The sequence below is a fragment of the Austrofundulus limnaeus genome, unplaced genomic scaffold (assembly GCF_001266775.1).
Source record: "Austrofundulus limnaeus strain Quisiro unplaced genomic scaffold, Austrofundulus_limnaeus-1.0 Scaffold44, whole genome shotgun sequence".
Classification (NCBI taxonomy): Eukaryota; Metazoa; Chordata; class Actinopteri; order Cyprinodontiformes; family Rivulidae; genus Austrofundulus; species Austrofundulus limnaeus.
In genome coordinates, this window is record NW_013952446.1 from 2210381 (window position 1) to 2232708 (window position 22328).

At 38.9% G+C, this 22328-nt stretch overlaps 1 protein-coding gene across 1 annotated transcript in view; it reads left to right on the top strand.

Annotated features, from left to right (window-relative positions):
- Positions 1-11671: 11671 nt before the first annotated feature.
- smad1 (SMAD family member 1) overlaps positions 11672-22328 on the top strand; it is a gene marked incomplete at its 3' end in the record, with an annotated part of 22928 nt that continues 12271 nt past the window's right edge. Inside the window, 2 exon segments of the mRNA XM_014007819.1 lie at positions 11672-11823; positions 19749-20298. Of these exon segments, the coding sequence (XP_013863273.1) occupies positions 19899-20298 (400 nt within the window).

Here is a 22328-nt window from a genome sequence, read left to right on the forward strand (position 1 = left end):
TACCTTTAAGCCTTTATAATATCTGCGTTTAGGTTAATTATGGCGGCCATCTTGAACTGAGTTAATCCTAAAGCTTAATCAGGTGTAGATGTACATGAAATGAGTACTTTATGAAAGTTTCATATGGCAAAATTTAAAGTGTTAATTTAACTCACAAAGTGTTAAATTTAACACTTTTTCTGAGTGTATAACTCTCACGGATTTTGAGTTAAAATTACACTTTGAAAAATGTTCATATTTAACTATTTGACACCGATTGGTGTTGTTTTGTGACTCTACAAAAGTGTGCTTTTAACTTGAAATTGTGTTAGTCCCTTTCACTAAGTGTTACATTTCTAATGTGCATCTTGCCATTTTATTTTATTTTGTACCACTAAAATTGTGTTATTTCCTTACACTAATATGTTAACATTTATTGTTTTGTCTTTCAATACATTAAAATTGCTTTCTGCATTTACTAGCCTAACCTACAAGATCAGTGTAAATTTTACACTGTAGGCTACGGTGCAGATCTGGTTCATGAGATATTTTACTAACAGACAGGTTGGACACCAACAGTCAATGCGTAAGATTTAAACACAGCTCTCTTTGTATGTTTTGCAAAGTCAGTTGTCTGTGGCTGCCATCTTGATTTAGAACTGGGCCCTCTACACACATAAAAAAAACTATTAGCAGCTTCAAATACAGTCTTTTTAAGCCCTGTGACAACACCTACAAGCGTGTTGTAAACTAACTGAAAAAATCAGCCTTTATAGATTACAATGCAGTAACACCTAGCCTGGCCCTTGCCTTACTCAGTTCTTCTCAATTCAAAGCGAAGGACAAGGGGCTGGTTTTAACCAGGCTAAGTAACACTTATGTTAGACAGGCTGTCATGTTACGTTAGGCAATTTATTATGATGAGGGTTTGTTCATAAATCAGAAAAACAGGAGCAACAAGCTTATTTCACAAAAGACAATATATACATGCTGAGATATGTTAGTTGTGTTGTGTATTTTAAACTGGTTAAAAAGATTATTTTAAAATATATACTTTTAATATTGTATTGTTTATTCATAATAACTACTACGGTACTTCGACAAGTATTTCAGTTATTGCTTTCTTTTCATACATTTCTTGACAGCAGGCTAAATAAAAAATACTTTTCATACTTTTCGACTTTTTTAATTTTCAAACAGAACTTTCCATGCAAATAGGCTTAATATAGGGGGGAAATGTTTTCTTCATACCACTAGATGTCAGTGCAGGTCTACTTTGAATACCATTTTTTTCTGAAAGCAGCTTTCCCATGTTCCATGTTGTTTCATGCGCCACCTTCAATCTTTTTGTGGAAAAAAGGGAAAATTAGTATTTATTGTTTACAAAAATGCTTTATATTATAAAATTAAATATACATATAAATAAAATAAAACAAGGCAGTTGCAGGTTGAATCAATTGAGAATAAACGAAAGGTCTAAAACTAACTTTGAATTATTATGTGTATAAAAAAATTGTGTCAGTGTCTGTAAAACATTGTTTTCTCAAACTTTTTGGGTCTGAGGTTGCCTTACTGGGGAGAGAACTCCCTTAAAAACCTCATGATGATTAAAAATAATTGAATGCAATTTTAACATTTAAGTGCCATTGGGATATTTTTAAGTCCTACATTGGTTTTACTTGCGCATTGGTCCCCATCTGTATACAAGCACTTTTTAAAATGATTTAACATAATTAATCATTTTTTCTAACTTATTTTATGGACCCCTAAGCTACGACTCACAGACCCCTGGGACTCCAGTCTGTCCATCCATCTGTTCATCCATTTCAATTTCAGAAAGCTGTAACTTTCACATACAAAGGCTAAAATACACCAAACCCGGTATGAGTTATCTATGTTGCATGCCGGACCATACCGTGGTCATATGACATCATCAAAGCCCCGTCCCCTGACAACAAGAAGTGACCTGTTTTTGCTTGAAAAGCTCCATCTCTGACCCTCTTGACCTAATTACCAACAAACTGTGTCAGAACACAGATAATAAGTTGATCTCACCTGCTTTTAAGCTCAAAGGCTTTTTAGTTAAAGGTGTGGTCATGGCGGTGCAGTGAAGTCCAACATCCAGCTTGACATTCGTTTGGCTCTAAATTCCACATATTTCAGCCAATCTGCACCCAAATCACTATGGTCAATCCTACAGTATGTACAGTCTCGCAATCACCATAAAAATGTTCTAGGGGAGTAGACTTTCTTGGAGAAAGTTCTGCAAAGAAATTAAAGGGCCTAATGCCTCTTGTACAAGCTCTAGTCAATCAACTATCCTTCATTATTCTACCAGGATTGCCAGTTACACAAGCAACTGTGCTTCAGCATCTTCTCCAGGCACACTTTCCGGGGGCAGGAGAGACTACACAGCCTGACACAGTCACCAACTCCAATCCAACAGAAGACGATTGGAGCAGAGCTGCAAGTATAATTACAAAAGGCAAAGTAAAATGGGCAATTAATATGTTTGACCCATTCAAAGCTTGTGGTCCCGATGGTATTTTTCCAGCGCTTCTTCAAAAAGGACTGGAATTGCTTCTGGACACAATAACTAAAATATATGTTGCTTGTCCAGCAAACATGTACCAGTTGGGTGGAGGATGGCAAAAGATGTCTCTCTGCCCAAACCTGGCAAGCCAGCGTAAAGAGAAGCGAAATATTTCAGACCGCCTCAGCTTAACATCTGTCTTGCTGAAGGGAATGGAGAGGTTGATGGATAGACACGTAAGAGATGGCGTTTTAATGCTATTACCAATAATTCCTAAACAACATGCACATAAGGCAGGTTTTCCTACAGAAACAGCCTTGCATGATGTTGTTTTGCGACTAGTAGTTTGACAAGATAAATTTGGCCACACCCACTTTGCACATGGTTAGCTATAAATCATGACCAGATCTGCACACAATTTTGTGTGCATCATTAGAGAAACCAGCTAAACACATCAGTGTGTTCGTTTGATGAGATCACAACCGTGTGCTAAGCCCCTCCCACTTAGCACAGGGTTGGCTCTTAGTCACACATACATGAATCAATCTGCACCACATTTTTGTGCATCATCCAGGACACCTGCTCAACAATTGTGTAGTAGCTTGACAAGATCACTTTAACCCCCATTCGTCTGTCAGTTTGTCCAGCACCCTTCACCGTATGAGATCATTTAAATAATGAAGGCCTGAGATAATTTCAACAAAACTGCTAAGAGTTGCCTGAAAGGCAATGGGGGACATCAGTGATGGTTGGCTTCAAGTTCTATCTTGTATGATGTTAATGTAGCTGCTGACATTTGGTTCATTTGTGTCTTATTGAAAGGATTGTTTAAAAAGTCTCTTTAACTCTGCATGAGTCTCACCATTGAACTAATGATAGACGGTTTGATGAAGAAGCATGAGGTTAAATCTCAGGTACTGCCCCTCCAAAATTTAACTCCGTTTCCGGAAAGTCGACTGAGATATACCCAGGTTTTTGCAGTCATCTGTACCAGTTTGAATCAAGTTCATACGGATATCTGTTTCAGAGTTTCCTTCTGAAAGTTTAATTCTAATGAATCCACAGGTTTATGTGATATTTTGAAATAGACACACACAGATGCACACAGGCAATTGCATTATCGCCCAACTTTCTTGACAAAAATTATTCCAAGTGCAACGTGTGTGTGTAAAAATTAGCTAACAGGTGATATTTATTATTATTAATTATGGTCAGAAACACACAAAAAGTCTAAAAATTTGACAGGGGTTGTGTAAATTATTTTGTTTAACAGTTTGGATTCTTCTCGGTTTTTGATTTATAGTTTCTTGTTCTGTCTGCTTACTTCCTGTTTTATGTTTGTATTTCCGTTTCTTTGTTCACATATCCTGTCAGACCAAGTTTCTTTTTTTTTTTTTTGTTAACAGCTGCTCATTTTTCTCAGTATATCCAGCCTGATTTCCTTAGCATTTTGTTGGTTCCTTGTCCTCCTTCTTGCCTGTCAGCCATTGATTTAAAACCATTTTTCACCTTAGGGAGTTTAGTTTATCCTGCAGCATCTTTAGTTTTATTTATTTATTTTTCCTTTAATAAAGTTCCTCTGGTCTACCTGCTTCACCTGTTCTATGTTCTTTCTTTGCTATTTAAATACCTTTTATTAATATTTATGCTGGAATTCACCAAATATGTTTTGTGTTTACAAAAATCCTTTCAACATTAGGTCATCATTAACAAACAATCTAAAATAAGCTGTTATTTTCAGGCTGTTGAACAAGATGAAAGGAAATCACAGCATATTTGAAGGCATGACATGTGACTCTTTTTATTATGTATTTATTTATTTTTTCTGCTGAGAACAGACCCTCATCAGCTTTGTTTGAGAAGAGGTTTATTTTCACCCTGCTGATCTGCCTTTGTTGGCCAAACCAGGAAGAGGTGATGTCATGATGGCTATCGTTTACAACACTCCAGCCAGCTCCAGATGTACAGACCCCCCCCACCTATCCACCCCACCCAAGCATGACCTCACAGCACTGTGTGTGTGTTTGTGTGCTAGGAAACATCTGCCTGATGGCCTGACTGTAACAAGAATCACATCTGATCTGATCCGACAGTAAAGATGAGAGTTCTGAATATCTGAACATGTCGTCACACCTGAACCTTGAAGTTCATTACTACAAATATTGTATTTTGAGGGGAAAAAAACTGGATATGTTTAAGCTTTTGCATGACTTTGCAGAATATACATTTTATAATTAGTATCTTGTTATTCAAAAGGTCAAAAACAGGACATAACCTTTGTTTAAACACAAGTGAAAATTATTTTACAGCAAGAAAAATCATTAAGAAATTTTGTACCGATATCAGCTACTGCCCAACACTCCAACAAGAATTCCTACATTTTTATATGTACACTGTATTAGAAATGTAAAGATCAAAAGACATTTTAATACTGCTACCAGTGACTCATCAGGGTCACCATAGTAACCACACATCTGTGTCTCTCAGTCCCTGAAAGCAAAAGGCAAAAAAGGACTAAAAACTGAGCCTCAAATGAATTCTCTCTCCTTGATAAGGCCTGGGAGTTATTTGTGAGTTATACCTAGTCTAATAAAATTATTTCATCAGTTTTATCATAAAATACGCTCATTGCTTTAGTGTAGGGATGGACAAGTGGTGGCTCATGGGCCATATGTGGCCTGTGGGTGACGTCCGTCTTGCCCGCCAAAGAGCCCTGTATATTTTTTTTAAATAAAAAAAGTCACAAATACGTAAGCAATAGCAACTTTTTACCAGAATCACAAGCATGCTGAGTTTGCATTCAAGGTGTCTTATGCCGTAGCACTTCAGCTCACAAAAGTGTTTATTTTTTTTTGCTTTAAAAGTTTTGTATTCATATTTATTAAACAAGAGTACCACTGTCATACATGCGTTTGAGTATGAAATATTTTATGTTACATGCATGTATCCACAAACATTGAAAAATAGCAATCTTTTTACATATGGGTAAGTGTGAGGTGCTAGTGTCAATAAAAATATTGTGGTCCTGTCCATCGTTTTGGTGTTGGCTGTGGCAAAGTGGTTAGGGGAGTCGTCCCGTTACCGGTGGGTTCCCGGTTTGATCCCCCGTTCCATCCATCACAGTCATTGTGTCCTTGGGCAAGACTCTTTGCCTGCTATGCCTACTGGTGGTGGTCAGAGGGTCCGGTGACAGCCCCTCCACTGTCAGTGTGCCCCAGGCTAGCTGTGGCTACAATGTAGCTTACCGCCATCAGTGTGTGAACGTGTGTATGAATGGGTGAACGACTGCAGTGTAAAATGCTTTGGAGTCCATATGGGGACTTGATAAGGCGCTATAGAAGTTCAGTCCACCCATCCAGAGAAAACTTTTAACTGAGTAATATTTAACCATGGACCTGAATATAGATCATTAGACTGAGCCCCGCCCATACGGTCCACTGGTAGTGTCTGTGACAGCATGGAGGAGCAGAAACAGACCAAACAGGACAACAGCTCACAGCCTCCATAGAAACTAATAGATAAACAGCAGCTGAACTGGATCTGTTTCACAAATTATCAGTCACGTTTTTACAATAAATTAATAACTATGTTAATTTCATTCAACAATCATGTAAAACAGCAGATTTATACCAGAAATATATATAATTTATAAATAACAATGCTCTAAACCAGACCTGAAGTCAGCCTGTAACTTAGACTTTACCTTGTTGAAAAAATGATGACTTCAGCAAGTAATAAAAGTATATTTATTATTTCTTCTTATTGTCATAAAAATAAGAACATTTATATTTACCAGTCAATTAGAAAATGTTCTCTGGTTACAGGATGAAACTTGTCTCTATTAGCTAATCATCTTCTAAACAGATCAGGTTCCTCTAACAGAAACTGAAAAATACTCACATTAATAATATTATTTTACACTCTGTAGGTCTAAATATTAATCAGAGGACAAAGTAATATTTGTGTCAAATTGTAGCATGATTCAACAGAGCTAAACTCTGTATATATGCTCCACAAGCTAATATCTGCTAACCAGTTCAATAAATAACAGTGATTACATCAACTTTATAAGATTATTTTAATTTTAAACTGTTACATTATGTTCTGTTCAGATCACATTGAGCTAAATAAGATCAAATCTGCTGACTTGTGTATTGGCCAAGAATGTTTACACACACACAAGGATTTTGCAGTTTAGAACACCCGTCCGGAGAAACACACACACATGACAAACATGGGGGGACAAATGTCCAGGGTCCTTCGCAACATCTTGCGCTACCGTGCGCTAATAAATCCATAACACAAACAGCTTTTCTGACATTATTTAAAACATTAGCTAGATTATATAAACCGTCAAATATTAATAATAATTGGATTAATATTATTATTAAAAGTTTTCGTGATTTCTACATCGTCAGCCCTTTTTTTCTGCTCTGTCAACATGTACAGTAATGGGAAATCCAGACACTTGACCGTTTTGCGTTAGCCGTGAGCTTCACCAGCCGATCACACGGTCATGTGGTTTCTGAGCCCTCCAGCTGTTCTATAGAACCTCCTTGTATCTAACCAAAATGTAAAGAAACACCACAAGTCGGGGTCTACTCTGAACAAAGAGCAATTGCTAGAAGAAGTTTACCTCTCTCTATCCCCCCCAACACACACACACACACACACACACACACACATACACACACTTTTTTTTCAAAATGAGCTGTGTCGACTTTGACTGACAACTGTGCAGTGTGGGGGTTAATTGTCAGAACTAACAAGTGGCCGTGGCAGCTGCTGAAAGACTCGGACCCTTCTACTCAATAAACCAGCGCAGGCTGAGCTCAGGGGATCTCTGCAGGCACAGGGTTGCCTTACACAACGACTTCAGATACAAACCAGTGCTCAAAATCTCTGATGACTTGTGACTGTCTGATGATGAAGAAAAAAACTCACTGCATTTAATTACATATCCATAAAATGTAAAAATGATGAGCTCCAACAGCTACTGGTGGTCCCCCTTCCATCTGATTGGTTGTGTCTGCTGTCTCTGTGCAGTTAAAATGTGGTAAGCCAGGAGCCCCCTGGAGACAGCATTCAAATATTAGCAACCTCAATATTATTTCTAGAAGGCCACGCAAAAGGCCGAGCCAGGCGAGCCAGCCCGTTTGAAATGAGAGCTGGCTTGATGCACCACCATCGTGCTTCGCATTGCTGCAGGAACCTGCCAGCAGCCCCTCTGATTGGCACAACAAGCTGGGTTTTGTGTGGAGGAGTGCCATCTACGCGTCTGCGTCAGTCATCGTTAAGCGTTTCAATCCGCTGGCCAGTTTCTGGAAGTCTACGGAGCTAATGTTGTAATCAATCCAAACCCACGAGTCCACTCTTCCTCCGTCTGGTTAGAGACAGGCTGCTCTCCAACATTTCATGGAAATGGCTCCATCTCTTTGTGAATGCTGACCTAATAGAGCCTACTCCTAACGCTGATGCCCCCCGTCTTCACACTTTACGAGCAGCCCGTCGCTCCTGTAGACCTTATCCAGTTTTGGGGGCCGAAGTAGCAAGGAGGTACCCGACTATTTTCAGAGGAAGGAATCTGCCCTCCCTGCTCTTATGTTTGATTGCAGTTTTTTTATTGGACGGTGTCGTAGCAGCAAACTTAAAAAAGAAATACACATCAGTGAAGTCACCTTGTTACTTGAAATGAAGCTGATCTGAGTTTGAATGGTTCAGATCTTTTGAAAAGGGGTTCTGTAAAGGTTATCAGTGATTATCACCCCACCCTCTGTAGATACAGGCAAACCAACACAGACACAACAACATGGGAGAAAACATTATTACCACGTTGCCTTCCATGGTGGGCCCTAAGAAAAATCACATTTGAATTTCTTGACGTGTTTTGAATTTAGAGTTTTTATCCGTGAAGCTACAGGCCTTCAGGTCGACTCGCGGGTCATCATGTGATAATAATGACGGACAGCAGAGAGGTAGGACAGCTGATTCTTCTGATGGCCTTTTCTCATTTCTGGGACTGTCGTTTAATTAAATCCACAGTTCTCCTCGGTCTACAAAAACTAAATAAGAACAACAGCCCTGTGCATGTTCACAGTATGTATGAGCTCTGTATGTTGCAAATGGAATATGGAGCACAGCCATAACATCATAGACTGTCGATTCAGGAGGTTAGGTTAGTTCTGACTCCATTAGATAGGCAACATAAATAGGCAAATGTGGGATATTATTGTGTTTTTTGTGCTCACATATTCTCCGTTCGAGCTACTTCATGGGATCTGAAATGTAATTTGGTTCACATTAGATGCTTCTTAAAATGCAAATGTCTGCACTGTACCTCTGTCTTATACTGCATAAGATGCAGATGGTGGACATTCATCTACCAGGTAATCAAATTTGACTTTTTTCCCCCCAGACTCTAACACTTACTGTATATTGGTTCCTAGATGAAATTCTGCAGAGTGGTTTGGGTTTGACTGCAGAGGTGACCAGTATTCAAGACTTTTGTAACGGTGAGCTTGTGCAAAAAAACAAGGTGCCTCTTACCGATTTTATCAGTTTTAATGGATTTCCTTTTAATCCATTAATTATTCATTTTTGAGGGGCTGCTTTAGTCTTTTTTCTTGCAGCTTAGTACATAATCATTTGACCATCAGTTATAAGAAATCTTAATTTGTCTGAAGCCCTTATGTAAACCCTTTGTAAAGTGATCAAGCAGACTGTGCCTGGATCAATATGCGACATAATAAATTCAAAAGTAGCATGGCTTTAAGAAATTCACGCCAGTCACGTTGAATGCCAAAGCTTTAAAGAAAAATGTATCATTTCTTAGTACTCAGGGTATAACGCGGTAATGATGCTCAGCACCACCACCACACCATCCATATGTGTAAACTGGACTGAGTTGAAGCCATTTTGCTGGCTTGCAGCCATCAAGTTGACTCCAACATCCAATAAGGATGCAACTCATCTTATCCTGTTCAACCAAAGTTTTTCCTTTATGCAATTAGATAAATCTGGCTAAATTAAACTGCCTTTTATTATCTAATCAGCTGTAGAGAGCTCTGAACAGTTTCATTTGGGAGAAATTACAGATTTTTGGACATGAAACCCATGCTACCACGTGGTATTTTTGGAGACAGGATCTGCAGATTTATAATGTGGAGATGCACCCTCAACACAAAAGTCTCACCCACACACTCTTCCAACGAACACACTGTTACACGGTGAGACTCAGTGTAAAACATATCTTTTAAGCATCAAATAACTAAATAATATTAGAGATGCATTAGATTTTTTTAGTAGCTACAGAAAGTGACCCATTCATTTCCATGGGAGGGGCAGGACTTAAAAAATGTACTGAACCTAGTGGGTCCCTTGACCTTTGTGGCTTCACCTTCTAGTTTCTGATACTTGATGGTTTGATTTCACAATAATAAAAAATAATAGATTTTCTTATACTTTTATGTCTTAAATTATTATGATCTGAAGCACCTTGTGGTTTTTACCCTGTTAGTGAAAATGTAAATGAAGTAAAACTTGATCGAACGTGAAAACCAGGTGTTTTCATGCAGCTGGAGCCGCTTGCATTTACATAACACTGTAGTTATGTATGAGCTGAGTGTGTACAAAGTAATGTATTAGATCATTATGACTCTCTGAAGTGTAAATGAGGGGGTTTTATCTTCATTTTGCTTTGTTTTAGTCTATAAAAGCAGTCGTGAAGCGCTCTGATTAGTTCAAACCTGCCTCTGCTGTTCATCCCACAGAGAACTGTGCACACACCATAAAGGTGAAAGACCCTTAATTGGACGTTTATTAGAAAGCTACAGGTTGATTACAAAGTCCTAATGAGATAAAACCACAAAGTCTTTATAAACTCAATGGGCTCGTTTCTGTAACAGAGCCATAAACTTGTTTGATCCAATGAATGTGCAGCTGCCTTCTTTCTGTGTGTGTGTGTGTGCGCGCGCGCGCGCGCGTGTGTGTGCAGAGGGAATCGTCCAGCTAAAAAGTTTGAGAAGCCTTCCTCCTCCTGTCCCCGCTCATCATCACCATCATCATCATCATCACCACTATGATCACCCCCCCACACACACCCTCCTCCTCGTCCTCCTCCGTTCTTTCCCAACTCCACGCACTGTTTTCCCAGATTTATTCACGTGCAGCTCGCGTCCGCCTCACTCAGACATTCTGTCGCCAGCGCCGTGACGTCACCTGCGGCAGCGCGCCTCCTCCGTTTCGAGCATGTCCCTCCGCCTTGTCTTCAAGATGAACTAGTCCCAGTCGCTGCTGCAACCCTGAACTTAAAACTCTCGAGACAGAATGAATGAATAAAGAAAGAAAGAAAAAAATATATAAATAAATAAACAAATAAAAAGCTTTTGTTCTAGAATATTATACGACTGACGGCTATAAAATAGTATGAGTCTATCGTTTTATTGCACAATATTGTTCACACAGGATCTGTTTTGATTTCAAATATTAATAGAATATCTTGAGTTTTTCATCATTTTTCCCCTCTCATTTAAATTAGAAAGGGTTTGTGTATTATATTTATGTGGACAGATATAGGTTACAAGGAAAGAGGACAATTTGTGATGTTTTTGTGTGCTAAGAGTAAGACATTATACAAAAACTCCCAAAATGTTTATCTTGTCATTGCACATTAAGTATGTGGTCTTGAACTCACTTTTTCGTAGACATAAGGAGCATTTCTTATGTCATTGTTATGGGAGCTCATTAATTATTTTTTTTAATAAAACAAGACAGATAACTTTCTGTTTGTCTGCAGTTCTGTTGCAAATAATTGATTTGAAATATTCTGAGGGAAATGCCTTGTGTGAAAATCAAATAAAATAGTGAAAATACTACAAAACAGGCTAAATTGGATGTTGTTTCTGTCATCAATCAAGGCTAATTACATGTATAAAAACGCACTTTAGCAAGCAGATTCTTTTTTTTGTTGTTGTTTTGTAAAATGCATGTGACCCTTCAAACTGTCAAAATGAAACTATATTTTTCATGAGAACCAAATGATTAAGAAATCATCATTGTTTCACAGTTACATAATCTGTCCATGCAGTGAATGAAGATGCTGTGTTTAAAAAAAAAAAAAAAAGTAGGTCTTGCTGTTGTCTGACGGGGTGAGGGGAGGGGAGGGGTGTGCTACATCCCGCGGAGTGATACTGGCGCTCAGCGGAGAGTGAAACGCCCCCGCGACTCCCTGACGCCAGGTCTAGCAGCAGCAGACTCAACTCAGGGCAGTGGGAGCTAACTGGAGGAGTCTGCTTTACCCTCGGAAACACAAGGTACTGTAAACTTTTACTCTTGTTTCACACCACGATCAATGAAATAAAAGAAAACACGTTTCTTTGTATTGTCTCACTTTACGCGGCGCGTGGTTTGGTTTTTAAGGAAATAGTTCCCACCAGTCAGCAGCAGCACAGCAGAAACTTTTTTTTTCCTCATTTACTTATTATTATAATAATTTCTGCCAAACTGGAGACACACTAAGTTTTTTTTGTGTGTGTGTTTCTTGGGTAGTTCTTTTCATATTTTCCAAGTAATAGTTGTGCATTTCAGAAAGAGGTTAAGTGGTGAGTTGTAATGATGCTTAATTATGTTTTTCCTCAAATGTCCTTAAGCATGCATCAGCATAAGCTTTATTTAAGTATTTAGAAAATTGAAACCACTCTGATAAAGCACATGTAAGGGAGTCTTGTATATTTGTTATTGGTTGCACACTGTGAATGAATGGATATGTGCCATTTTTTTTAAAAAATTTACACTTAATTTGCATTTTGTTAGCAAAACCTATACAAAATGGCAACTAGAACCAATGTGATGTCCCCAGACTGCTTCAGTATACTGTAAATCAGTGGCCTAAGCATGAGTACTTTTATTAATGAATGGAAAGAATGACAGAACTGTGTCAACATTATGAACTTATTGTTTATTCAACTTACCTGATTGCATAATCTGGAGTCACACAACTATCACATCCAAGGAATATAAGTTAGCTGATATTCAGAAAAATGTGCAACAACACACTTGTCTTTGTTCACAGTTCCCTGCAGGAAATGTGAATAAAGTATTAAAATTTGTTGAATAAAGTATGCATTGGAAAGTGCTTTGTTTACATTAAGTGCATACCCTTCTTTCAGAATTTCATATCATTATTTAAAAAAAAACACTGTTGTAAACACTTTTGAACTTCTACAGAGATTTAGTTTAGGATCACCCTTATTAAGTTTAATTTCATAGTTTGCAATGAGAGACTTTAATTAACATGTTATCACTTAATAAATACCTGATGATGAAGAAGTGCCATTTTATTGTGTAACATATTTGACACTAAATACACATATGCAAAATGGCCTGATCTGAATTTACTAAACATCAACAAAGTCTGAAAATTTGATTCTAATTTCCCCTCTTCTGTATTACAATTTTATGGTTTCATTTTGTAAAGCTAACTTGATAATAATTTGAAAGGCTATTCAGAGAGTCCTAAACAGCCGTGCATTTATTATGACATGTTTTTGTCTAAACGCTGTACCTCTGAGTTAATAAAATCACTGTGGGACACGTCCCTACCACGTTTTTACCATTGTACCACCTTCTGATTCATGCAGATTCTCCATGACCTTTCAGCAGCTCCAGTTCTGCTTGAGTTTAGGTGTTATTGCTTATTTATACGTTTGTCAGCCTGTGCAAGAGAGAAAAGAGGAATCGAATGAAAGACCTACAGCAGCAAAGACCACAGCTCCTGACATTATTGAGGAGGACATATCAGATTACTCAAAGGACAGGAATTTGTCCTTGTTTGTGGTGCACTTTCAAATGGACCATTGCTTTGGATTCACTGGGTTTACGTCTATAAGGACTGTTTGTGAAACTTGCCTTTTTTCACTGTTTTGAAAAACCATCACAAAACAGATATGATGTAAGATCCTTCCTTCTGTCCGTCCGTCCGTCTGAATGGAGTGGTCTGTTTTACAGTTAGACAGGTAAAGAGTTGCACATCATGTCCATTCAAACAGCTAAACCCACCTTGATTAAATTCCAGTAAATAATCAGAAGTTGTTGTCCTTTCCTTGCATGTTTGTGTGGTGTGGATGAAGCGGCCTCAGTGCGGCGGAGCGAGGTGTTCATCCTAACACAACACAAACCCAGCACTGAGTGCCTGGCATGTTTGAGATGGCAGCTTGGAAACCCATGTGTTTGCTTGTTACGTCTGCTGTGGTTGTGTGTGGACAGCTGCGTCTGCGATGTAAAGAATCTGATTCCAGCTCAGCCAATCCAGTTCTGGATAATACTCCAAACTATTTTTGCTGTATTTTTTTTTCCTTTCTATTTTGTGTGTGTGTGTGTGTCATTCTCAAAGTGATGCGATTGCTGGATTTCATTTGTGTGTGTGTGTGTTCATGTTTATCAGGAAGCATGGCCCTCTCCCTTCCCCAGCAACCAAAAGGAGACTCTTGGGTCATTGCCATGTCTACTCAGTGAGAGCAATACCTCCCGTCTGTCTGTGGTTATTTCTAATCTTTGCTCTGAGACTGTTGTAGTAACTGAAGAGGCAAAAATGTTTATTTCTGCCTCCCACAGATGATGACTGAGCCACCATGCTTTTCGTTTCACACCAAATGAGGCATTCTTTTAGGAGCCTCTGTATTTTTTATTTTATTTTTTTTACTATTGTTGAAATTTACTTTAAGGAACTTTTTTATTGTTTATGTAAATAAAAAAAATGAATTTTGACGATACTCGCGTGACTTGTGGATTATGCTGGAAACATTTTTATGAATGCGCCAAAGTGTTTTTTTCTTATCATTTCAACCTTTCAGCCGCATGGCGATGGCATTTTAGCAGCAAACAGCAATGTGACCATGTTAAAGAAATGACAAAGAAAAATACCTTTTTTTTTCAAATCTACATTTCTGTGTGAACAAGCCCATAAAGTTTCAACAAGTACAGTATTTTTACTGTTGCAAATCCATATCGTTTGTGCAATGGTGATGAAACATTTTAACATTTTGTCTAAGCATGAGATCAAACTCAGAAGGTGTTTAATTGACAATAGAAAACAAAGACATACATACAAAGTGTTCTGTCATTTGATTAAACAAAACTAGATAGGCCTACAGTTGGGTTAATTTTGCTCTAGACTATAAAATGAATAAAATACTGAACTCCTTTTGTTGAGTTGACCAGCAGTTTGGCTAGTGATGTTAATGTAAAATGTGTGTGGTAAATAGGGCTGCCACAAATGATTATTTTTATAATCGATTAATCACCGATTATTTATTCGATTAGTCGAATAATTGGATCATACGTTAATTGAATATAAAACATACAGCTTATTGTGCCAGAATGCAGCTGCTATTATATAACCATGGTTAGATTTTAGCTATATGCTAACTAAAAATAATTGCTGTGGAAGGCAAGTTCTGCTCGGCAGATATTACACAGGTTTCTCTTTCATTTTCTTAAAAAGATCCCACACTTTTGAGCTCCGTTGTCAGGTAGCCATGATACCAGAGCCTGTCTGTATAATGTCTTGTGGCGTCCACGGCCTACCCCAGTTACCACTACTGTGCATGTGTGTCAAGGACAGAAAGGCAGATGTGGCAGTGGAAGGTGTCAAAGCAGTTTGGAGAGAAAAACAAAGTAAAGAACAACAACAACAAAAAAAGAAAACGATTAATCAATTATTAAATTAGTCATCGATTATTTTAATAATCGATTAGTCGTCGATTAATCGATTAATCGTGGCAGCCCTAGTGGTAAAATAAGAAAATCAAGTTATATAAACCTGATTGGAACTTTAGTGTTCTTATTAAGAATGGTCATTTTTAGCAACAGTGTTTGAATTGTCTGCAATTGTTGGATTTTTCTTCAAATATTCAAACTGTTTAAAAAAAAACGCTACTAATTAAACTACAGTGTCAGAAAGATGCTTGAAAACTCTTTTTGGCTTTAGGAGTGGTTGGGTGTCAAAACATAGCACATCAACTGGAAAAGCACCATCAGGAACCAACTTGTCACTATCCAGTTTTAGCGTATTAAAAAAAAAACGTCTTTAATGTCTTCATTAATAATTTGAATTCTCCCATTTTAACTGGACTTTAAATGTCAGCCTTTTAAATTGTACAGAGTGCCGCAGTTTTTTTTTCTTTAAAAGCTAATGTCGTCTTGTGTGCCATTTAGTTCAATAACAGAAGCTGGATTGGTACAAGTTTGAAATGACATAAATTAAACATAGTGTTACTGTTTACTCAATGTAATGACCCTTGAACACAATTAATATTAAGAGTGGTCTGTAACGAGACCAGATACACGAGGGTTTTCAATCTCCTCAGTCCCCACAACACCCAGTCTGTCTTGAATCTCTGGCTTCGCCATCACTCTCTTTTCCTTGCTCATCTTCTGTCTGCATCATTCCCTCTTTCTTCCTGTCTTCTTTTTGTTATCTATCTTCCTCTCTCTTCCTGCACTCCTCTGTTTATAGCCTGTGACTCCACGGGGGTTAATGGAGGCCCCATCCAGGACCCTGCTGATAAATAATGTAGCATCTTCATAATGCCCCCTCCCTGGGGAGGGTCCAGAGAGCATCATTACTGCCTCCTCATCCTGCACAGCACAGGCCTAAATTGATTAACAGACACTGGAGTGGTGCAAAATGATCCATGTGGCTAGTGTAGTGGCTAACAGCTCACACCAGGTGGGTCAAAGCCCCCGCCTCGCCGTGTCGCGTGATCCCACTCTGTGCTCCCATTATCTTCAGTCTCTGTCCAGTAGGTTAACGGATGACCATAACAATAACACAATAGCCAAAGAGCGATGCTTAGAAATGGCTGCAGGGAACATCAGAAGGGTTTTCTAGGCTGTTGTGTAAATGATGGTGAGCGTTTCAGTTTTTATAGGGGAAAGAGCAGCTTCAAGGCCACTGCATGCGTGACTCTTCATTGCTGGACTATGAAGCTTAAAGTTTGATGTCTTCATGTAGGATTCTAATAGAAATGAGCTAACACAGCATTCTCTTCAAATAAAGGAGGTATAATCCAAATCTAATATTAAAAAGAAAAACAAACCGAAAACCAATTTGAAGTTGCACTTGTTGGTGAAAGTCCCAAAAGTCGGGGGTGCACAAAAGGACTTTTTTTTTCATAGTCTATACCTAGATATGTCAGAGCAGCACACATTGGTGCCTTTATATTTTGACTGTCCTACAGACAGTCCAAACTAGCTTTGTTCTAATAGGCCTCACAGGGTCAAAGCATGCGGTGAGTCAGATTAGATTGACTGTCGTGGGTGAAAACATCCAAAGAAGTGTGGTCTCCAGCTGCAGCTGAATCACAGCAGAAGTTACGTCTGCGCCAGATGTTGCAGTTGTTGGTGTGAAATCTTCCATGTGAAATTGGTTAAAGTTTGTTTTGTGTTCAGCCGGTCTTAAATTATGCTGATAGGCCTGGCTGTTACTGAGAAGTCATCAAAGCACCTCCGTGGCTTCTTCTGTGTCTGGTTGGTGGTCTTGCCACAAATATGATGTTGCTATTTTTGTCTCTTATTTTGCACTTTAAGTTCAACTCCCAGGTCAGAAGTATGTGACTTAGAAGATGTTCTGAGTCCGTTTTTCATCAGAAACCAACAAGGTCACAATGTAGAAAGAGGACCAGCATTCCTCTGGTTTCATTTTCATGATCAAATAAAATGCACTCGTTAATCTGTAGGATATTACCATCCTGCCTGCTCTGATAAAAGGCACAATTTGTTTTTTTAGGAACAAAATGAATGTCACAGCTTCAGGGACACTAAAATATGAAGTAACAAAAACGTATATTAAGTCTGCTTATATTTATATTCCAGTTTTCTTCAGTGAAGAGAAAGCATGAGAATTAGCATCTACGGTAACTGTCTTACTAGGGTTGGGCAATATTGGCAAAAAAATTAATCACGATTAATTGTGGTATTTAGGTGATAACGATTAATTTGATGATTAATCCCCTGGAGTCCATGGACACACTTATGTCCTGGTCACATGACCAATTTAGTGGGAAAAATTTGTAAAAATCTGTTCCAAATTGTGTCAAAATTACCGACTTCTGGCTATACATCAAATTTTAAATTGTCTTGATGGATAAATAAATTACACAACTTTTTAAAAAAAAATTTCATCATATTTGAAGTGGAGAGGAGCACCGAGCGGACTGAAATCTCCAGTCCATCTGCCTGGTGGCATAAATCGTATTAATCGTCAAGTGCCAAAAAGTAATTGATTAATGTTTTTCTGACTATTAATCGCACGCAATACGCTTATGCCCAACCGTATGTCATACACAGCTACTTTGCAGACTTTTATTTAAAGTGGCAGCACAGATTAATGACAGATTAATTAACTATTTAAAAGGGTTGGGCATAATCGTATTGTGTTCAATTAATCGTCAGAAAAACAATCGATTATTTTTTGGCACTTGACGATTAATACGATTAATGCCACCATCAGTCTGCTCGATGCTCCTCTCCACTTCAAATATGACAAACATTAAAAAAAGTTCTGTAATTTATTTATCTATCCACACAATTTAAAAATTGATGTATAGCCTGAAGTCGGTAATTTTGACACAATTTGGAACAGATTTTTACTAATCTTTCCCACTAAATTGGTCATGTGACCAGGACATAAGTGTGTCCATGGACTCCAGGGGATTAATTGTCAAATTAATCGTTATCGGCTAAATACCACAATTAATCGTGATTAATTTTTTTTGTCAATATTGCCAAACCCTACTATTTAAACATTTATTCAAAGTCATTCATAACTGCAATGCATCTAAAAATTGATCATCATAACCCTCACTCTTGTTATCTAACACCTGACCCAATTTTTTTAACTGAAAGTTGTCTTAATGTTCCAGATCACAGGAAGACCTTGAACTACAGATTTCAGTTTTATGATTATGTCTCTTTGATCTCCCACACTTTGAAGGTCACCGGTGTCTCTACCTCCTACATTTTTAGCTTGGTACAACCTTTTTTTTTTGCAGCTGAATCTGTGTTGCTTTTCAATTGTGAAGAAAATTTTATTCTCAACTTGACAAGCCCGTAAACTGCACTTGATAGCATAAAACTTTCCTGCCCGTTTGCCAAGATGATGACACATGTAGCAGTTGACAAAGATAGAAATCACTCATCCCATCATAAACTTCAGGGCCAGGAATAACTACAGAGCAGTCTCAATGATGTATTTGTTCCTGCTCGTAGAAAATCCAATGAACAGTGAACTTTTCAGTCGAAGAGTCATGCATCATTGATGAATCAGTTTGGATAATGCTGCTGGGTTTCTGACAGGCTGTTTATGTGATTCTAGGATTGCATATGAACATCCATCCACAACCGAACCTCAACGTAACTAAGTTTTATCTTTGTAAATGCAACCGGAGAACATTTAAAAAGAAGTTGGAGTGGACAATACTCAATTCACATTTTTATTATTTTCTTTTTAAAGCTAGAATACATGTGTAGTCTGGGTACTGACTGAATCATATTTGACATTTAATGCTTAATAGTTTACAGTGATTATGATGGTGATTTACATCCCTCCAAACTATGAGCCACAGTCCGCAAATCTATGTAATGGACTATTTACAATGGGTTCTAAATGTCAAGTTCCTCAGCATCTTCTTTCTGAAGGTTGTGCTGGCCCCATAAAGCGTGCTGTCTTTTTCTGTAAATGACTTTAGTAATTAGTTGTGATGTGACAAGTCATACAGACAGGAAACTATCGGGAGCATGTGTGGTTTAAGGTTGATATCCTCAAAGTCCGATCAGAGTGGATACAGATACAGAGTGGTGGAGTGGTTAGGTGAGTTGTCACATAACCGGTAGGTTTCTGGTTCGATCCCCCCGTTCCAGCTGTTTCACTTGTTATGTCCTTGGGCAAGACACTTAACCCGCCCTGCCTATTGATGGTGGTCAGAGTGTCCGGAGGCGCTGCTCCAGGGCTGTAGCTTACTACCATCAGTGTGTAAATGGGTGAAGTGTAAAGTGCTTTGGGGTCCATATGGACTTGATAAAGCACTATATAAGTTTAAGCCATTTGCTTCATTGCTGCTGATGTTTTGTTAATACTGCAGTTCAACAAAAGCAAATAGTCCAGACTCTGCAAAACTGTGAGTGACTTATTTTGTTGGCGGTTTTAACTTACATGAACATTCTTTTCCTTTGCACCTAGTGACTCAGAAGACGGGGCCTTGGAAGCTCCGACGTACCGGGGGACAAAACAGTTCTGTACTTTCCCCACGTTTGTCTTCTGAGTCCTGACGATCCTACACCTCTGCTCACGCTTTCTTTTTGGAGAGTGGAGGAGGGCGACCCGTGCACAATGAATGTTACGTCGCTCTTCTCCTTCACCAGCCCCGCGGTCAAACGGCTGCTGGGTTGGAAGCAGGGGGACGAGGAAGAGAAGTGGGCGGAAAAGGCCGTGGATGCTCTGGTTAAGAAACTGAAAAAGAAGAAGGGAGCCATGGAGGAGTTGGAGAGGGCTCTCAGCTGCCCGGGTCAGCCCAGTAACTGTGTGACGATCCCCCGCTCGCTGGATGGACGGCTGCAGGTGTCCCACAGGAAGGGCCTGCCGCATGTCATTTACTGCCGGGTGTGGCGCTGGCCTGACCTGCAGTCCCACCATGAGCTGAAGGCACTGGAATGCTGCGAGTACCCTTTTGGCTCCAAACAGAAGGATGTGTGTATCAACCCCTACCACTACAAGCGGGTGGACAGTCCAGGTGAGGAATATCATGTCGCTGTGAACACAGTTGCATAATTCTGTGCTGACATTGTACTTAATTAGCTCATTAGCTGTTAAACGACTTCTTCTTAGCAAAGTCGAGTTGCAGTTTTTCGGCTCAACAGAAAGATGAAACTGACTGCAGATTTAGGTGTTTTTTTCCATGAGACTACTGTGTTTCCTGCTTATGATTGTGCATCAAATTGGACGATCATTGTAAGAAAAGAAAAAAGGTGGCATGCACTATTTATAATTCTGGTTTTACTTGGCATATCAACTCAATTTAAAAGCTGGCTTAAAGTTTTTGACTCCACATCTGACTCAAATTGAAACAGAGTTTCAGAGAGGGCATTTCTTTCTGGTCCGTCTAAGCAGACGTTATCAGTTAATCGAATGGGACAAATTCTAATCTAGTAAGCCATTATTTGACAATTAATTGTAAGTCTATTAATTGTTTGTGTCCCTCTTTAATACAGTTCTACGTTCAGGTTTTGTTTTATCAAATCAAATTAGGGTTTAAATTCAAAGGAACAAATACGGCTGGTTTAAATATGAGATCTCAACGAACAGAAAGAAGTTCAGCTGACAAGATGAAAACAATTGTATGCAGGTTGCTAAATTGGTGAAGGCCCTAGTGTATGTGTGTGTTTATTCATGTGTGTACAGAGCAGGAAATTCCATCTGGGGGATAACGAGGGCTTTGTTTTGAGCATGCCCAGTACTGCAGGCCGTTTTTCCTTTTTTTTCCCCCTTACACATATGTTCACACACATTTGACTGCAGTCAGGGTTTCTCTGAGGATGGCTGCAACAGGAAGACACACACTCACACACAATGGGAGGAAAAAGTCGTTGGCTGCCTCGCACATGTTTTGTTTTAGCAGCGGGTGGAAGGCACAGGGCTAAGGTGATTCAACCCCACACCACCTGTCTGTCCACACAACCCCCCTCCCCACCCCCTCACACACCCACAGTCTATTTTTCCTACCCTAACACCACCCACTTACACACACACAGGTTTGTTTTCATATCCCCGTGGGGACCGTGGATTGACTTTGATTTATTTTCTGGTAATTGTCTAGCCTAACCCTGACCATTTACCCTAAAATAACCTCACCTAACCCAAAAACTAACCTAAACTCAATTCACACCTTGGTCCTAAACCTTAACCCCCCCACCCGAAATTATCATTGGGTCCCCACAAGGCTGCCTTTTTCTGGAAAACGGTTCCCACGATGTAGCAAAAACATGCCCACACACACACATTCTGTCAATCTCCCCTCACTATTCCATATAACACCACAGCTGTCCGCCTGCTCCACATTTAACCTCTGAAATAAATTTCTACATTGATGTATTGGCCTGCAGCAGCACACACTGACCACCTTCAGGAATACTGACAGCAGTGTTAACCTCATCTAAAATTTCAGCACCCACTTTATCTGCACAGGTTTTTATAGATTCAAGTGGAGCATGTCACTGTGTGGTTTTCATGCTGCACCTGAACAGCCCTCAGCTATGATTTTTACCCCCAAGTGCTGAATTCCACAAGAACTGCTCACCTTATAAAGTCTTTCAGAGCAGAAACCTGAGAGTCAGAGCCAGATAATGCTGGCTAAGACCAACTGTCTGGAAGCTGACAGCAGAAAAATGCAGCGACATCTGTGCTCAGAATGTCAAATCATGGGGATTGCCAAAAATATCGCTTGGAATCAAATAACTACCTCATTCAGTTTTATTCTACTTTTGTATGTGTGTATTTACACAAGATTTACAGGGGCACAAAATTATGAAAACATAAATTTAAAAAAATATCAGATAACCAATGCAAGAAAAACTTTTTTATTTCTATTTCATACACTGAACTCTGTAAACATAATTTAAAATTAAAGTTAAGCTGTATGGGTCCATCTGCTGAGTAATACCTGACTATGATTAATCACCTTTCATTTCATGTACTAACCACATCCCTTTACAGATTGTAATCTCTGTAAACAACAGATTATAATCAGATTGCAGCATATGTATG